Source organism: Scleropages formosus, chromosome 10, assembly GCF_900964775.1.
Source record: "Scleropages formosus chromosome 10, fSclFor1.1, whole genome shotgun sequence".
NCBI classification, from domain to species: Eukaryota; Metazoa; Chordata; class Actinopteri; order Osteoglossiformes; family Osteoglossidae; genus Scleropages; species Scleropages formosus.
The window spans coordinates 15095130-15113372 of record NC_041815.1 but is presented as its reverse complement, the minus strand read 5'-3'; the positions used below and the strand labels follow the sequence as shown (position 1 = coordinate 15113372).

Below are 18243 nucleotides of genomic sequence, written 5' to 3'. Positions count from 1 at the left end.
TCCTTGAGGAGATGTGGACTTTCGTTGGTAGAAGATTTGCCTGGTGTTGTAAGGGCTTTGATGGAAAATCAAACATTTGGTCTTTGATAATCAAAGCATCTTTTAATGAGAATAATTATGTGATATGAAAAATACTTTTGCTTTATGTGGTATGTTCCACCTTACAATATAATAGCTTGTTCTGATGAGGAAAATCTTCTAAATTCACATTAATATTGCTATTACTGTTTTGGTTCTTACCTGATGCTTTCATACAATACGGCTTACACTTTATGACCATTTCAGTTTAGGCACTATCCTCTAGAACCCCTCCTGGAACATAAACCAGTAACTATCCGGCCCACAAGACCATGTCAGCGTCACTGTCGGTTGCAGTACTGTGGAGCGTAGACATTAGGGTTGAGGGCCCGAATTCTATTTCCGACACCACTACATCACTTCTGTGGTTCTCTTCACCCACCCATGACCGGTTCTGTGGCGCTGCCCGGGGGTCTGGTGATTTCCGGGGAAGCAGGCGTGGCCATTCCTGGTGCTACTCCGGGCGGCATTGGAGGCGTGGTGGTGCCAGGTGGAACAGGCATTCCCCTCGTTCCTGGGGTGAAACCAGGTATGTGTCACCCGTGAGCATTTCTCATCTGAGGATCTCTCACGCGCCTTTAAGTCTCGATCTGTTCAGCTACGTTCTTGGTGCGATCAAGTCCAACTGAACTGAACGGAGCCGTAACACGAATGAGCATACTCTTTCTCAAAAAACCTAAATGACTTTTGCAGCTCTCAGTTTGTTTTCACAACGTTTTGAGTTGCACCGTATTCTTCGCTCTGAAAAGCACGTGTGTACGTACGTACTTTGCATAAAACACTGCAAAGGCAGAGCAGTGGCAGTGTAGACATTTCCACAGTACACATCAGTACTTTCTCTCTGAAACTGTTTCATTCTGTTGTTACAGCAAAGGACCTAGTGCCGAGCGGGACTCAGGTTCCAGGTATGAATGACAGTTTCACCCAATTCATTGCAGACACTTATGCGGAAGGGAGCTGTCCCAACTCCGTGATATAACAGCGTTCTGATCTACACTACTTTTTGGCCTTGGGTCTTGGGAATTTTGAACTAAACTGAAAAACTTTAAGGAAAAACTTGAGAGCTCAGAGTACAGATGGAAAAAGGAGCGTCCACACATGTTGTTCGGTTCACAGCGGTTTGCGCTGTCAGACAGAGGCTTAGCGTCCTAACACTGCAGTGCCATGAGCCTGAGAGAGAGCCCATGTAGCCCCCGCTGGCCTCCCCCTTCTCCCTGCCACTAAGATACCGCGCTTCATTTTCGGCTACTTTGCAGTCTAATAGACAGGAATCGGTGGCAGCTTTTCGTTTCCGCTTTCGAGAGACCGCTGCCGCAAGAGCTCCACACGAATCCGGTCTTGCTCTTAGGTCCGAGTGGGCACACCACACCCTTATTGTACCACGTTGTGCCTCTAAGTTTATTATAGAGACAGCTGAAATGTGTTGTTTTTTGACAGGACCGACAGCTATTGTCACACCTGACAAGGCCCCTATACCCAGTAAGGTCCACTGTGTTGCATGTTGTCCTGTCGGTGCCCTCCGTCCACCACAGTGCTCTAGTTATTTCCCCCTTTTCCCACTAACCTTGCAGCTCCCTGACCCTACAACTGCCCTCCCATCCGCCTCCATCACGGTGTGCATCCAGGTGACGCCCTGGACTGGGGGCCACCAACAATCCTCCACCCGAACTAAAGATTGTGCTAGATAGCAGTAACCACTCCTGGGTGTAGATTCCCTCTCTCTTGAGTGTGTGTGCGGCGTTAATCGTGGAAGGCATAGCGCTCATCTATGTGACGTAAAACTTTGGCTAATTCCCCTGGTTTTTTCTTGCAGGTGCCAAAGGTATCCAGACAGGTATTTTAATTATTGCGTATTTTTACATAAAACAATTAATGGTGTTATCAGAATAGCGCATTTACCGTGGCCGTTGTTATTGCAGCCGGTGTCGGAGTTGTTCAGCCTAGTGGTAAGTAGTTCTACGCTTGTTTTTGACATTTATCACTGCTTTTTTCTAGTAGTGCAAGTGGCTGTTGCAAATCGAAGGCAGGGTGGTTCGAAGCCAAGAAACCATTATCGTGGTGAAACAGTGCAGAACAAAGAGCAAATGACAGAAAAGGTCCACCAGCCTGTCCAACGGACGGACACCGCAGTAGTTTCTCGCAACCCCTGAGAATTTACTGTGGTTCGTAATATCACTCACACATACTTCTAACACGAGGTGCGTTCCACAGCTGGAACAAGCGTGAGCGAGTAATGCTACGTCTTTTCTGACTCAAGGCAATGAGATCCGTGTGGCTCATTTTTCACCTCCCTGCCACGTACACTGAAGCGTCTTACATTGTGTGTCGTGGCTTGAACTGTAAAGTGTCACTTAAATATTACCATGAGGTTTATTGTGCGGATAGGAGGATGTGCACAAACGCCTTTTTGACAGCATCGTCCTTTGTTTTGTCCTTGGCAGCTGGAACAGGCGTGGTTGTGCCCTCTGGTGGTGAGAATTCATACCGTCGGCTCCCCTCGCTCTTTCCCCCTGTGCTCTGTCGCATGTCTCGTGTGGTTCTGAAAGACATTCTTTGCGGATGAGTTTTATCGCAGTTCTGCTGTGTGTCTGGAGAACCCTTTGGTTTCAGGTACACTCCTTTGGTCATTTTCATTTAGCCAATAGCGTAGTGGTTGAAGCCGCTGCCTGTGGCTCTGGAGATTGCGGGTTCAAATCTTCCCTCCTACTGTAGTACCCTCGAGCAAGGTACTTACCCTGAAATTGCTCCGGTGAAATTACCCAGCTGTGTAAATGGGTAAATAATTGGCGGTAGAGTAACATTGTTAGTCGCTTTGGAGAAAAGAGTCAGCCAAACAAAGAACTGCCTGCATGTGTTTGTGTATCGGTGTGCGACCTAGCGGTGATGCTCCGATCCCGCACGCTCCCTTCCGGCATAGATCACACACAGCTGAACACGCTTCTCCTCCTGTGTCTGCCATGGGCCGTAGTTTGTTCTTGCTCTGAGTTTTTGTCCCTCTTCTAAAACCTTTAAGAGAAACATTTTATGAGTTAGGGCTAGGGTTAGGATTATGAGTTGGCCTTATTTTATGAGTGTCCTGTGAATGGATTGCATACAAATGGTGACAGAGTCCTTTGGCTCTTGTTCCGGTTACACTTGAGGTTTGTGCAGCTTGACTTGGTTACCGAACGCCGGTGACCGAGCATGAGACGAGTCCCAGTGTCCCAGCTCCAGACACAATTGAATAATTCCCCCTCTCTGCATCTTTATTGAATTGGGTTCGTCATATTAAATGTATTCGGAATAGAAACGAGATAAATGTAGCGATGGTAACGGTAACATTTTGTTCTCATTTCGGTCTTTCCTCACTTGCCACAGCTTTGCCACTGTGGAGTATGTGAATTAATCAGAAAAGGTGACTTACAAAATGAACCATTTCGACCCGAAAAAAAGGGCTTCACGAATAACCATGCACTCGTTCCTCACGTATTGGGGTTAATTTCATGATGTCAACATATCAGGCAAATTCCTGTTGTGAAGGGGTCATATTACAAATATTTTTCAGGAAAAAAAAAAATCTGTTCCTGGATTCAAATATGTCAACTAAAGGTAATTTAAAAAACTCTAATTAAATAGATTTTTATGCATGGAAATGCTAAGACAAAGAACATATTTTATAACATATAACAAATATGTTTTACTAAATTTCTACCTTGTCTTTTTGCCTTTGTACACTATTAGTCATTGTGTCCGGGGTAATTTACAGGTTAATTACAGTACATTTAATCAGACTGACACTAAATGAGGAACAAAAACATTTTGGGTGAGAGAGAGCAAATGTGCGTCTGTGTCCCAAAACATCTGTTAAACGCCCTGATACTGAATGAAATACCTGTTGTGGAAGCAACGTGACCGTGTAACGACCACAGTTGCTCTCCTCCGCAATAATAAGCCCGTTGTGTGAAAATAGGTGTGTTCTTTCATTGAGCCACGAGAGGGCGACAAATACTTTTGTGTTCCGAGTTGTTGCTGTTGCTCAGAAACGGTGTTTTCCCTCCTCAGCTGTAGGTGGCGCTGTTGGTGCGGGCGGGAAACCTCCCAAACAAGTAGGAGCAGGTGATGTGCCAGAATTGTGAAAGAAGACGGATAATTTCATTATCTTCATGTCTAGTTTTATATACTCATATATAAAAAATATATATATATATTCTAAATTTATATACCTGTATATAAGTTTAAAAATGATGAACTGCCATAACATGAAGAGCTAATACACACACACACACACACACACACACACACACACACACACAGATATATGGTATTTTAAAGTTTCTGCTTTTTCTTTGGACACTACTATCAATACAGTATTTCATGGACAGCATTTGCCTTGAATTATTATTCATCTGTGCAAGTCCTTTTAATTTGTATGTTTACTGGACACACATTATGGATATACTTTTAATCCGGGTCTCATCTGCGTTTAATTTTTTTTCCTCGCTGTGTGAACGGGGAGGTTTTGGATATTGGTACTGATTTGGTTAAAGTGCTTGTGTACATGGCTTTATATTGCTGCAGACATTTTTCTAGAATAGCAAATAAGAGCTGGATGGTGGAGGTAGAAGCAGTTCTACTGACTGCTGCCCTGCATCCAGTCTAGTGAGGAGATCCAGCTCAGTCTGAACCCCCTGAAGTATCTCCCTTTGGGCCCAACGTACTGTTATCAGTGTGAGCCACACAGGAATATGACAGACACACACAATCAGTCAAAAAAAGCGGCAGAGAAGCCTTTTTACATCTTCTCATATCTCGAAAATATTTGAAAGCCTTAATGACCGTGATAAACTTGTGAGGGTTGGACAAGGAATGGCTTTCCTCCAGTTCCTGGCATCTGTGTTTCTTTGAAATGACTCAGCTAACATCCATGTCAGGCTGCCATGGTAACAGACCTCACTGTCACACCTGAATAGCTCCATCTGTCCACAGGCAGGGGTTCCTGAGGCCTGGGCCTGTTTATTACGGGGATTTCGCACACGCGCAAACACACACGCGTCTTAACGTGAGACCCAAATGTGAGAGTGCCTTAAATACCGGGGTGTCGCTAACAGAAGTGCTTCGCCATACATGTGTGTCATGTGCCAGTAAGTGAGAGCCCGTTTGCATCCTCAGGACCAGGCGGAGTTGGAACGTACCCCTACGGATATGGAAGTGAGTGTCACGCTCACCTTCTGCACATCCGCTTCGGCCCCTTTCAAATACAGTAAAGCCGTCCTATAGGAAATGCTGTGCTGCTCGAAAGTGTGTGAACCTCATGTGTTCCTTAATTCCTTAGTTTTACTTTTACCACACAGTTGTTATTCACTCAAAATTGGTCTTCCTCATCTGATGTACTAGGTGTGTAATGAACAATTCCATACGTTGCTTTAGAGGAAAACGTGTGTAGAAGTAAAACAGAAGTAGTGCAAGTGCAAAACTAAGTGAGCCCCAGGTGGCATGAAACCAATTAGGTAAGTAGAATCAGTTGTGTAAATCACAATGATTTATTCATTTTATACGTTTCTTTTAAGGTTTAGATTTTGTACGTTTATTTTAATATTTTATTTTGAGATCGGCCACAGACTGGGAGCAGCGGCAGCAGTAATGCGGTGGCTGTACCGGACGGTATTGGTCAAGGGGGAGCTGAGCCATAAGGCAAAGCTCTCCATTTACCGGTCGATCTACGTCCCTACTCTCACCTATGGTCATCAACTCTGGGTGATGACCGAAAGAATAAGATCGCGGATACAAGCGGCCGAAATGAGTTTTCTCTGCAGGGTGCTGGGACTCACTCTCCGTGACAGGGTGAGGAGTTCAGACATCCGGGAGGAGCTCAGAGTTGAGCCGCTACTCCTTCACATTGAGAGGAGCCAGTTGAGGTGGTTCGGGCATCTGATAAGGATGCCCCCTGGGCACCTCCCTTTGGAGGTGTATCAGGCACGGCCAACTGGGACGAGGCCCCGAAGTCGGCCCAGGACCCGCTGGAGGGATTACATCTCACAGTTGGCCTGGGAACGGCTGGGGATCCCCCAGATTGAGCTGGAGGAAGTTGCGGGGGACAGAAGCGGCTGGTCCTCTCTGCTCTCCCTGCTGCCACCGTGACCCTTTTAGGACAAGCGGGACAGAAGATGGATGGATGGATGGATGGATGGATGGATGGATGGATGGATGGATGGATGGATGGATAATGGCCATCCCTATAGGATTCACATACTTTCCAGCAGCACTGCATCTAAGTGGCTGGTAGCACAGCCAGTAAAGGGGCCAAGATGTAAATAGTAGACTTCAGGTTAGAAGTCACATTCACCCGGATCCTGATGTGCCTTTTTGCACGTGTTGTAGCAGCTTGGATAAATTATTATTGTTCAAGTTTTTCTGGGCACAAGGGTCTGCTGAGAAGATAAATTATTCAGTTTTCTCTTGGCTGAATCGTAAAATAATTCACCATCTTTTGTTAGGCCTTTATTTTGTCATTCTGTATATGTGTATGTGTATGTATATGTATATGTCTACATATATGAGTACATTGTATTGTGTGCTAACAGTGCACACAGTGTTGGTCAGAATGTCGAAAAGCACTTTTAAGACACTTTATTAATCCTGCATTCCTGCTCACAGCCAACCAAATGTGACTCCATGGCTCTCTGTCCCACAGTTCCTTATTATGCTGGACCAGGAGTTGGGGCGGGGGTGCTCCCTGGTGCCAAGCCTTTGAAAGCCCCAGGTATTGACCTGGACCCGAACCTGCCCTGCCTGCTCTAGTAAACCATATCAATCGACTAGACCCTTTTACACTTCGCTATATACCTCTATAGTTTTAATCTTCTTTTAAAGAGGTGTACATTGTCATGTGTGTCCTTGTGTGCATGTAGTTGCTTGTATTGCTAGTTCCACCGAGTGCTCCCATATCATTCTCAGGTGTTGGAGGAGCAGTTGGAGGGCAGGGCCTCGTACCTGGAGTGGGGGGTTTGCAGCCTGGCACCGGTACAGTATCCTCACTGCTTTACACACACACTGTCTGCCCATCTCCTGTGGTTAGCACGGTACCTTCCATTCCACAGAAAGGAAAGTTAGAGAAGTACCAGACCTTCTGCATATGATGTGTGTGTGTGTGTTCTTACATTTTTAAGTTAGTGAGTATATGTGAGGTTTAGGGGAAAGCTGGCAGTCTGAGATAACGCTGTACAGCAGGACTTAATGGGTCTGGACCACAACCTTTGAGAAAACCCTCAAAATTTATGTTAATGGATAGTTGTTAAACAGGTCAAGGTTGTGATGTAAATATGATTCATTTTAAAAAATAAAAGCGTGTTGCATTTTCACTTCAACCTTCTGAGAATCTACAGCATTACCTGCAAATTGTAACTGAATGCAATAGGACTTGTTCTGACTTTGTACATTACTTCCCTACATGTGAGTAAGTGCGAATCTGAAAAAAGAAGGGGCTCTGCAATTATGGGTGCCGTGACGGTTCTGACATCGCATCACTTATGCGCAAAGTCAAAATCCCACAGGTCCAAAGTGACCGTTGGCAGGAAATGCCATCGGTCGTGGGTTCCTGTTCGAAAAGATGGGGCCGTCTTCCGTGTCGTTGTCAGAAGCTGTGCCAAAAGGGTAATCTGCCTGGGATCAGGATGAACTCTACCCCTAGGGCAATCTTTGTGGGTGGAGAGAAAATTACCAGAACCGTTGTGCCCTGTCTGTGCGCTGCCCACTGGGGATGCTCTGGTCATGTGCCACACTGGCATCATGAGGATGAGAGTCACCCTGAAAACGCAAAGTCTTAGCTTGCAGGCACTGATTGCAATGTTTCACCTTTTAGGTGTGACGTATCCAGCAGGTGTGGGAATTGGAGCGGGTAAACCACCCAAACCAGGTAGAGTATGTTTGTGCAAAATAATACATGATAATGGGAACGTGAACGATAATGCAGGGACTTCACTGTAGTATATCTAGCTTTCTAAATTGCCTGGGATAACAATGTCATTTAAATTCTAGTTAATCACATTTATATTTATTCGTTTAACAGATGCTTTTCCCCAAAGTGAAGTAGAATGATAATTTTATATATTTTGATACTATTAAAATTAAATTCTGTTGAGCAATAATTCTTTCACAGCACCGTCTGTAAATCGGTGGGCGATACTTAAAATAAACAGGACATAAATGGACCTGTTAGTCCTTGAAGCAGCAGATTAGTGTCAGGATCTCAGTTAGTCACAGCACCCGTTGCATCAAAGTCGGCGTGTTCAAGGGTGCTGGTCCTCAGAACACATGTTGGATGTGGCTGAAGGAGCCCACCCATCCCCCTTTTCTGGGGTGGGGCTGGGAGAGATTTGAACTGGTGTGTGTCTCTCATGGACTTACGTTTTCCTGTCTCTCAAAGGCTTTGGTGCTCTGGGTACTGGATATCAGCCAGGTAAGGAAACCACAGCAACGGTCTAAAGATGTAGCCTCACAGTAACACCTCTTCACAAGTGACACGTATACGTCACAGACGCCTTCCATCTGCGGGCGTTTTGGATGGAAGGCAATAGTGATGATAAACCAATATTATCAGCAGCTGTATTCAACCATAGTTTGTAGCCATGAAGCACGCCCCACCTCCAGTGTGCGTGACCTGGTATGAAGCTCTAAGATTCCGCTGTGATGGTCTGCTTTCCATGCAGACTTATTCTGAAGTGGATTAATGGTGGCTCTCGGTATTCAAAAGCAGTTGCCAAGCCACCAGCCACTAGGACTGTTTCAAGCTGATGGAAGGATGCCTGAGGATGCCTCAGCCAGCTTTGTTCTGGCTGGAACAGTGCCTTCTTCACACTCTGTCATGCATGGCTCCACCTTCAGTCTCAGTGGTTCTAATAACTTTGCAACCTGAAAGTTAATTTAGTTTATTGAAGTTAATTTAGCTGATCTTGTGGTAGATTGTTGAGGCTTGAAGTTTAGATTATGAGGTTTGGAGTCTTGTCATTGTTTCTTGTGCAGGAGTCCCTGGCTTTGGCGGCTATCAACAACACTTCCCAGGTATGACACGCTGTTGTTTCTCCTTTCCACTGTGTTCCTGAACGTACAGTGTAAAACCTCTGTTTGAACTCAGGCAACAATGATGCTAGCTGTCAAGGATGTGATTTGGAAGGAGCTGCTCTTCTTCGGTGATATTTGGATTCAAATGAAATTCCTGCCATTTCTTTTTCTCCCTTACAAAAGAAAATAAGTCAAGGAGCCAGGCGTTGACCTCGTACAGGGTCAGTGGTACAATGGATCAATGAGCTGCAGCACAAAGGAAAATGAAGAGTCCATTTATCACCGAGCCCAAAGAGCGGGGAGCGGTCCCCTGAACTGAAGAGATGTTCTCTCAGTGTCATTTTCCTGGAAACTAAAATCCACAAGTTCACAACCAGGTCACCCAACAAAAAGAGGACCTAGGCTCGTTTGCATGTCAGTCTTGAGGACTTTGCAGGACATTTGAGAAATGGTCTCTTTTAAGGATTCATGTAGTGTGAATGCACAGTAGCACACACATTGGTCTTGAGGTGCACAAGAGAGCTGACAGTGGAGGCTATGCGAAGAGGAAATGTCAATGTGGTGCTACTATTTAACTGTGCCTGTTTGCCCCTGCCTCGGACCTCGGATCTAAGATTGGCGCCTAGTGCAGAAATGCGGACAGATGGGTAACGCAGAAAGACAGATCTGAAACTACCTCCATCACCTTCCGATGTAACATTCGGAGAGAGCTGGAGCTCAGTGTCATGTCTGAGGGATGCAGAAGAAGAATGGATGATTTTCTTGTACCACATTCAGGGCAGCCATTATCCGCCTACTCAATCTGAGCCATCTCCTCTAGTAGCTCTAATCTGGCTGTAGTCTAAGTATATACTGAAGGCTGAACCTCGAATTAAGATGAGGAGCTAGTGGTTTGTCCTATGTTGGGAAGTACCTGACTCAATACGTTGTTGTGATTCCAGGATAATGATCTTCCCCTTTAGCCAAAGCTGAGTTTTCCGAGGTATTTGCCTCTTCTGTAGCTTTTAAAATAAGCTTACTTGCTGATAAACACAATCATCTTTCCATACTGAATAATATTCAGCTCTTCTCTTTAAGAATGCATTCTTAATGAGGTAATTATACAGTTATTGTTATATTATGTTGTTTTCACTACACTTATAAGAGCCAAATTCTAAATGTAATAAACTTTCCATAAATCATTTGGGACAACATGAGAATAGTGTTTTTTTTTTCTAAATTATAAAACTTAACACATTCATTTTAACGAGTAGGATTCTCATATGGTTTGTTTTAATTGCAAACACGACTTCTCTGATTGCACAGGATTTATGTGTATGTATCGTATGTATCTGTAAAACATAAATAGTATTTGTAAGCTGAATAAAAGCGTACAGCCGTATTGACATTGACATGCAGAAATTAGAATAATTTTCAATATCTGTGAATTTATTTAATATAAATCTAACATTTCTTGAGTCAAGTATGGGGGCTTTTTAATATGTTTACATTTATTCATTTAGCCGACACTTTGCTCCAAAACAACATGCGTTGATTACTGTGTAATATTTAGGTGACACCTTTGACGGAGGTCAGATACATTGCAGTAAACACGGTAAAGTAATTCATCCTGCAGAACTATGTAACACTCATTAAGGGAAATTTAGAGTTCATCTGCATCTGTGGAAGTAAACCCATGTAAACCTGGGGAATATGCAAACTCCGCACAGACTGAGCAGGGATTGAACCCATGTCCATTTGCACTCTCCTGGCACTGTGAGGCAGCAGCGCTATCCACTATGTCACCTGTGGTAAATGTAGATGTTCCAGAAGCTGTGGATTATTGTCATGTCTCTTTTTAAAATCTGGAGATAACTTGGTTAAATTTTCTATTCTACTTTTCATTTTCGCTACTGTGTCATATGGAAGGCATGGGCTATTTTTTCCGCACCACTCCTCTGTATGTTTGGATGCGTGTGGATGTGTGTATTTCTTCAGAGTTGACTAAGCTTAGAATCAATTTCCGCTTACGAAAAGGAACTGTTCATCTACAGTATAACGGCACTTTCTTCATATTACCATAAGTATTTACGTAATTTACAGTGCTAGTTATTCTACAGGTGCTATCTGAATTATTGAATTATTTGGTTACACATCGTTAGTAGTCATTACCTGAGTTTTAGTGCTTTAGATCATCCACTGAATGTCCTTCTTACCTCATGTCAAAAAACCACTTTTCCATTTGTTAAATAATAGACGATGTCCTCTTTTCTAGGATACCCTGCTGGAGGAGTCGGACTGGCTGCTCAACAAGGTTTGGAACCGCAGTGAAACGCACTCAGCACACAACACACCAGTCCTCGTGTGTCGATCATAAAGCATCAGTAGATCTGACCTTCCGTCCGGCACTTTCACCGCTTTAATTTTCTGACAATGTTAAACCATATTTTCTTTGTCTGCTTGAACCTATTCAAAATATTTTACCACAATTGTGTGGTTGGAACAAATATTACAGCATGCATTTGAAAAATGTGACTTTCCAAATAAGATTATGTAGGAAACACAGGACTTGGTAGATTTGCCTAAATTCAGAGCGTACATTATTATGGCTGAATTGTGGCTGGATATGCGGTTAACGGCATCACCGATCGTCCCAGCTCCCCCACGCAGCCACCTTCCCCTTGGAGATTATAAGAACGGCACGATTTTGATGGGTTGCTGCTGGGCCAATTTACTCCACAGCATGAATGGCTAAGCTTAGTGTCAAAACATGATCTGATGTACGGGAATTAATGGGATTTACACACACTGTCACTGCCTGGAAATGCAAGCAAGGGGATGATGACAAGGCACCAGAAATTCACATGAAAATGATTAACATGCACGGTTTTTTAACAACATTTGCTTTCAGTGATCCGGTGTGCCATAGAGAGCCAGCGTTCTATTTATTATGAAGTAAAAATTCACTGTTATTCTTGCAGGGCCAGCAGGTAGTGAAGGACAATGACTTGTAACCTGAATGTTGCCAGTTCAACTCACAATAGGGGTCCTATTAGGGTGTCCTTGAAGACACTTAACTGGAACTCCTCTAGTGAAAAACTATCTGAAATAATAAGAAAAAATAGTTTGCATTTTACGGATGGTTGTGTGCAGTGGGAACTGCACCTAAAATACAAGTTACACAAATCTGAGGCTGCTTTACACTGTATAAAGCTGGGTAAATTCCACAGTCTGCTTGTCTGCATCCTAAACTGCAGCTGGTTTGTTTGTGTGTGTAATGGAGCATGGTATTCATTAACAAAATGGAATCGATCCCACCCATTACTGGGAAGAATATATCACAGGAACCATTTTCTTTTTTTTTTTAGAGGTCTGTAGTCTGTAGTCATATATTACTCTGAGGGTGGCCGGATCCTGTACTCTTCTGTTCAAGTTGAAATAAGCTCTTTCTTTCTTCTTTAATTTCCCCACTCAGCCAAAGCAGCCAAGTATGGTGCCCTGCAGGGATTTCTGGGAAGAGGCTACGGAGGTGAGATGCCACAGATGTTGGTATCATATCGATGGTATCATACAAAAGCTTTGCTGCAGATAAATTCTGTGTTGAAATCTGCAAAGAGTGTTATTCTAATTCTGATGATACAAGTTGAAATCCTCTTTTAAAGTACACCTATCATTTTTTTGGCTTCTGATCTGTATGAAAAGGTTCATGTGAGGTCCAATCACACTTTCCCATGTAATCCATTATGTGGGGAGCTCTGGAGTTTGGTTTGCCCTTTTGTGTAACTGAAAGGAAAGTCTGGAGGACACCTCTGCCAAACCAAGGCAGACAGAAAGCATGAAGCAGCTGGTTTTTATTCCTCCCTGGACAGCTTACATTGCTCAGGTTTTCTCACAAAGATTTTCCTCTCTTTGTCAAAAACAGAAGGACAAACTGTTAAACTCTAAATATTTATTCATAATAAATTATGTGGTATTGGAATTCAGTTTAAAGAGAAGGCACAGCAGAAGACAAAGAGGGAGTACCTGGCATATAAAACAATTCGTCTGCTTTTAACTAAACATGTGTTCATATAAAATCATTAAGAAGGCTCTTCAGAAGACTGGAAGTCACTTCAGTGCTGTTGTTTAGAGAGGTACTTGAAAGAATTTGTATGCTTGGTTTCACCCTGTGCTTCTCTGTCTTCTTTAAAATGGGTAACAGTGAGCTGTGAGGTATGACTGGGCATCTCAAAGCAGTGTCCAGACCCCTCTCTCTGACGTGAGATGTCTGCTTGTCTTTCAGGCATTGCTGGATGCCAAGGCAAATACTGTGGCAGGAGAAAGTGAGAGACCACTTGAGATATGAAGTGACCTCAAGAATCCATGGTGCTACTGCATGATATAGAATGTACATTTTCATATACCAAAAAAACCCCTTTTTCATGTACAAACGTTTAACTTTTTTGTGCGCATTGGATGAAGAGTGTTTTTAATAAGCCCACAAAAGCCAGAAGAATGTCAGGTAGTTAGAAATCTTGAAGACAATTTTAAAGAATGACCGAACATAGATGAAATGTGTGCAGTACACTACATGTTTATTTTTATACAGGCACAGTACTATTCATCATTCTTGTAGTGCTCTCTAATTTGCAACAAGCATTTGACAGGTGACTGCCCCAGTGATTTTGTTAGATGGCTATGTTCATCACTTTTATAAGACACTATTTGAAGTGCCTGTCTTGTTTTGTATTGTGGCATTATTGCCCTGTAACTGATGACACGTTTTTATCAGACCTTCAACGTGACCCTTGACATCAGGTGAAGTTTTTCACAGAACACAAAGGACTGTTGTTGTGTTTAAAAAATATAGTCTACAGTACTGAAAAAGAAAAGTCTCTCCCTGTATGTTGCACTGCACTTTTGATCAGGAGTGTGGAAGAAAAGTCATGTTCCACCCATCAAAAGGCTTGAACTTCTCAAGGCCTGTCTAAATGCCAAAAAATGTAAGGTGCTTCTTTTACACCGTGCCTACGTGCATAGTCTTGATGGGGTGTTCCTCCCGGTTTTCCACCTGGAGAAAACAGCTGGAACACAATGCTGTTGGTGGCACATTGATCTCTTTTCCACACAACAGCCAGCCTTGCCAGCACAGAGCCTAAGGGACTGAATCCCCCACTCGTGTGTCCTCACCTGACTGGAGAGCTGATGTTAATCGCAGCGGTGGCCATCATTGAAATAAGCTCTTGTCACAAATACAGTATGGCCATTGACTGAAATAATTTTAAAATGTTTAAAATGTAGTGCATTGATTTTCTGACAGGACTTGGACTGTACGACTGAAATTAGACAAATAAAAAGCTGAGTTTGGAGAGAGTAAAACATGGGTTGGCATGTATACAATGGGTGTTTGCGTAACACGTTGAGTTACCTTAAATTCCTTTGCCTAAAACAAGGGATTCGGTGCTTCCGTTACTCCATGATTGTTTGTGTCAAATCACTTAAGGTTGTAGTTTCTTGTTTCAATTACTAATTAACGCAAACTGTTGACTCATACATCAACAATGTCATGTTTTTGCACCGTTTTTAACTTGACCTTTGCATTCTTCATTTCTTTATAAACATGGAAAGTATGATATACCATGTTTTTTTTTTTTTCCTTCTTTTCTCGCTTTGCTTGTGCTTTTTAGTCACTGTGAAAATTGTTTGATTTTAAAAAAGTTGTCTGTTTTGTTTATGATGCGGATATTGGGTTAGTGTATCTTCTCTGTTCCGTTCGAATTGTTGACAATGATGAAGTGTGTACCAGGAGGCGCCATAAGCGATATGACGGCCCAGTACGAACTGTGGCGTCTCGCTTGGCTCCAGCAAAAGCGAGCTCCGGCGAGTGTCGGCCTTCTCCTTCTCTTCTCTTACTCGGTGCTTGACGGGATGCGCGGCTCCGGGGCCCTCGCCGGCGCTCGCTTTTGTCCGTTGCGGGCTTCCCTTCACGTTTGAGGGCATCTCTGCAGTTTTTCCAACCACGTACATTTTTAACAGTTCTGGACATCCAACCATTTTACCTGCTTCATTAAATAAATAATAAACTTTAATATTTTAACTGAACGAGCGTTGTGTTGTCACTAGACTCTGAATTCCAGCGTGCTTTGTGTGTGTGTCTGGGGTGTACGTTTTCCATACTTTTTTGGAGGTTAAGTCGACGGCGAAAATAGGTGTCGGGGGGCCAAAAACACCATGAGAGTAGCAATCGCCGTGGAGCTACACACACAGACAGAGGGGGACACATGATAATGGCATTATTAATGCCTGCTTGGACACACGGCAAGGGTGGGACACGTTCCCCGTCCCCCTCACCTCCAGTATGCCAATAGGTAAAGCTTTTAGGTGTTGATAAAGCTCAGCGCTTTATTATTGGTATTAAATAGCACTCGTTTTATTTGCTGCATCGCTATTTTTCGTCACCTTTCGACAAGTGACCGGAACACGGCACTCTGTCACCGGCAGCAGACGCCTCGCTGTTCACTTTGTTCACTCTCATTCGATTCGGTCCTCCTCGAGCGTCGCGCTCCTCCCTCCTACGTAGGACACAGAGCTCGGTTTTCCAGGGTTCGCTTTCTGTCGTCCAACTGCTCTCCAGCCGCCCTGTCAGCTTCATTCCGCTCGGGCCGTCCTTCGCGAGCGCGCATCAGCGGCTCGCGCTGTCTCTCCGCGCTGTGTCCCGCGAGCACGCAGGCCAGCTGTGACGTTAGGCTGCGGTCGGGGACTCGGACATCTGCGCTTCCGCCGCACGGAGGGTGAATGAGGTTGATGCTGCTCTGCTGTACGTGGAAGGACGAACGCATGGGAGAGGAGGAAGGTGAGTGAGTGTGTTGCTTGCGAGGATGCGCGCGATGTTCCGCAGCCGCGTGTCGTTCGCGCCCCCTCACCCCCACCCTGCGGCGCGCGTGTGTGTGAGTGTGCTGTGTGGAGCGCTAGACCGTCGTCGCGCAGCTCGAGCATCCTCAGGCAGCCTTCGCGGGAGGGGATGCGCGCGCGGTCGCTCCTGGAGACGCGATTCATCATGATTTCACGCCCAGGCACTGCAGGACGCTTTGCGGGGACCGGTTTCGTTTCAGAAAAGAGAGGTTTAGTGAATGGCCGATGCAGACGAGTGAATACATGAGAAAATCTGGCAAATCATTGGTTGGCGTGAGTGAGTGAGTGAGTGAGTGACGGGGTCCGCGCGCTCGTTGTGCTGCAGACTGCAGCGGCCCAGGTGGAGCTTCCTGCGCCGCTTCGACACGGGACAGCAGTGAGTGTCGTGATGGGCCGCCTCGAGACCCACCGAATGAAAATACCGCGCCACGTGACGACGTGGGCCCTTTTTCTGACAGTTTCGAGTGCGCCGCCGCTCCGAAACCAAGAAGTGTACGAAAATGTACAGTTTGTTTGTGTGGAAGGGGGGCAAGGGATGTGCTCACACCACTCGAATAGTCTCCATTACAGTACTGGAGTGCTCTTGCCAAGCGCCAGAGAGGTCAGTCGCTAGTCTGAGGTAATTCAGTGCGAACGTCCCTGACTCCCTCCCGCCTGCCTCGCGGACAGAAACTTTGCGCGGGCCGCCACGCGCGGCTCGCGAGCCTCCATCGGAGTGTTCGTGAGCAGCTCGCTGTCTGCGGTGCTCAGTCGGTGTACGAGCGGTGCGGCCCCCCCGGTCCACCGCGGTAGTCGTGCCGCCACACAGAGCCCGCACAGCAGCCCCTCTGTACCACATGCACTTAGCTGATTGGAAACGGGGGGACTGACTGACGGACTGATGATGAGCTCAGCACTTGTGTCCTGGCACTGGAGCCAAGAATGAGCAGCTGCGCTCTCTTCCCCCGGCTTATTGCACCACCTGGGTTTGGGGTTTACTACGCTATATAAACACACATAATATATCATGTCATGATGCAGTGTTTTCGGATGGAAGGACTCGCACCTGCTAAGACTTTGCGGGGCTATTTAAAGACACTCTCAGAGATAACATAGAGTCTATGTTAGCATGGCTTTGTATATCGATCATGATTCATGGTTCACGAACACATATTAATGTACTGTTCTGCGTGGGACTGCCTGCGTGTCACTTCAGCGCGGTGTACGGAAGTGCTCTGCTGCTGGTCCTTCCTTTGCCAGCCGTCACGAACGGACGGTCCATCTGGGCCGAGAGGACGGTGCGGACGAGCTGCCGACTCGGTCCGTCTGTGTGCGTCAGCGTGAGCGAATGGAGACACGCCGGCTAGATGATACTGCACATTAGAGGACGCAGGTCATTCAGGAAATTATACAGTCTCCCTTACACACACACACACACACACACACACACATCCGCTGTTGCTGTTTGTGGTACAGCCTTAGAGGATTGCAAAGTCGACCAGTTTTCCTCTGCGTAAGACTTTCCTTCTCCACTTTAATCGATTGTTCTTTTGTTCTTCTTTGAAGAAGTGCTGGTCTTGGCGGGGATCCTGCTCACAAGCGCGCACCTGAAAGACTTCCCATAATTCAGCTGCAACCCTGGTCCGTCTGAGTCCGCCAGGTTCTTTTTTTTTTTTTTTCCTGGATGAACAGCAAACCGCCTGATCAGCTTTGCTTCTCGTCCGAACCCGTCTAGGTGTCTTTCCGAGCTTTTAGTGCTGGAATCGGAGCTGGAGGAAGTGCTGAACTGGAGTCTGTCTAACGCTGAGGATTCCCAGGGCTCCGTTCACACACATGTCACCTACCCAGGGTACCCTAGGCACATCCCAGAATAGTGCTCAGCATCTCCGTTAGATATTTATAGTCGTGTATTTTTGGTTTGCCTTTTTCGATAAACAAGCTAAAGGCTGTTCCTTTACTGAGGTTCTTTTTTCGGTACCTCCGGCTGGGAATCCTCATCACGACCCCTTTTATCCTGGGAGCATAATGGACAGGGAAGTGGGTGATTTTCGCTGAAGTATTTTCTCGAGGAAAAACAAACTACAGAGTCCAGCCACAGAGCGCTGCAGATAATTACGGTGAAAAGCTAATGCGGAGCTTGAAGTTCACTAGTTCAGGAGCTTAAGTAAAAGCCCATTTTTTCCCCCAGTAGAACCTATTTGGACTTATCTGAAATAAGAATAATTTTCCCAGTGGTGGGAAAGGGGCATTTTTGGCCCTCCAGGTAATAAGTTATTTTAA

The 18243-nt window shown here is 45.1% G+C and overlaps 2 protein-coding genes across 2 annotated transcripts in view; both read left to right on the top strand.

Annotated features, from left to right (window-relative positions):
* elna (elastin a) overlaps positions 1–15132 on the top strand; it is a 52313-nt gene extending 37181 nt beyond the window's left edge. The window contains exons 32-47 of the mRNA XM_029255874.1: positions 515–607; positions 948–983; positions 1516–1557; positions 1892–1912; positions 1998–2024; positions 2520–2549; positions 4120–4173; positions 5227–5265; positions 6749–6817; positions 7012–7077; positions 7916–7969; positions 8480–8512; positions 9076–9114; positions 11369–11407; positions 12569–12622; positions 13376–15132. Of these exons, the coding sequence (XP_029111707.1) occupies positions 515–607; positions 948–983; positions 1516–1557; positions 1892–1912; positions 1998–2024; positions 2520–2549; positions 4120–4173; positions 5227–5265; positions 6749–6817; positions 7012–7077; positions 7916–7969; positions 8480–8512; positions 9076–9114; positions 11369–11407; positions 12569–12622; positions 13376–13419 (740 nt within the window). The 3' untranslated portion in view covers positions 13420–15132. The remainder of the gene's footprint in view (positions 1–514; positions 608–947; positions 984–1515; positions 1558–1891; positions 1913–1997; positions 2025–2519; positions 2550–4119; positions 4174–5226; positions 5266–6748; positions 6818–7011; positions 7078–7915; positions 7970–8479; positions 8513–9075; positions 9115–11368; positions 11408–12568; positions 12623–13375) is intronic.
* A 553-nt stretch (positions 15133–15685) lies between these two features.
* limk1a (LIM domain kinase 1a) overlaps positions 15686–18243 on the top strand; it is a 42525-nt gene continuing 39967 nt past the window's right edge. Inside the window, exon 1 of the mRNA XM_018732546.2 lies at positions 15686–15925. Within this exon, the coding sequence (XP_018588062.1) occupies positions 15868–15925 (58 nt within the window). The 5' untranslated portion in view covers positions 15686–15867. The remainder of the gene's footprint in view (positions 15926–18243) is intronic.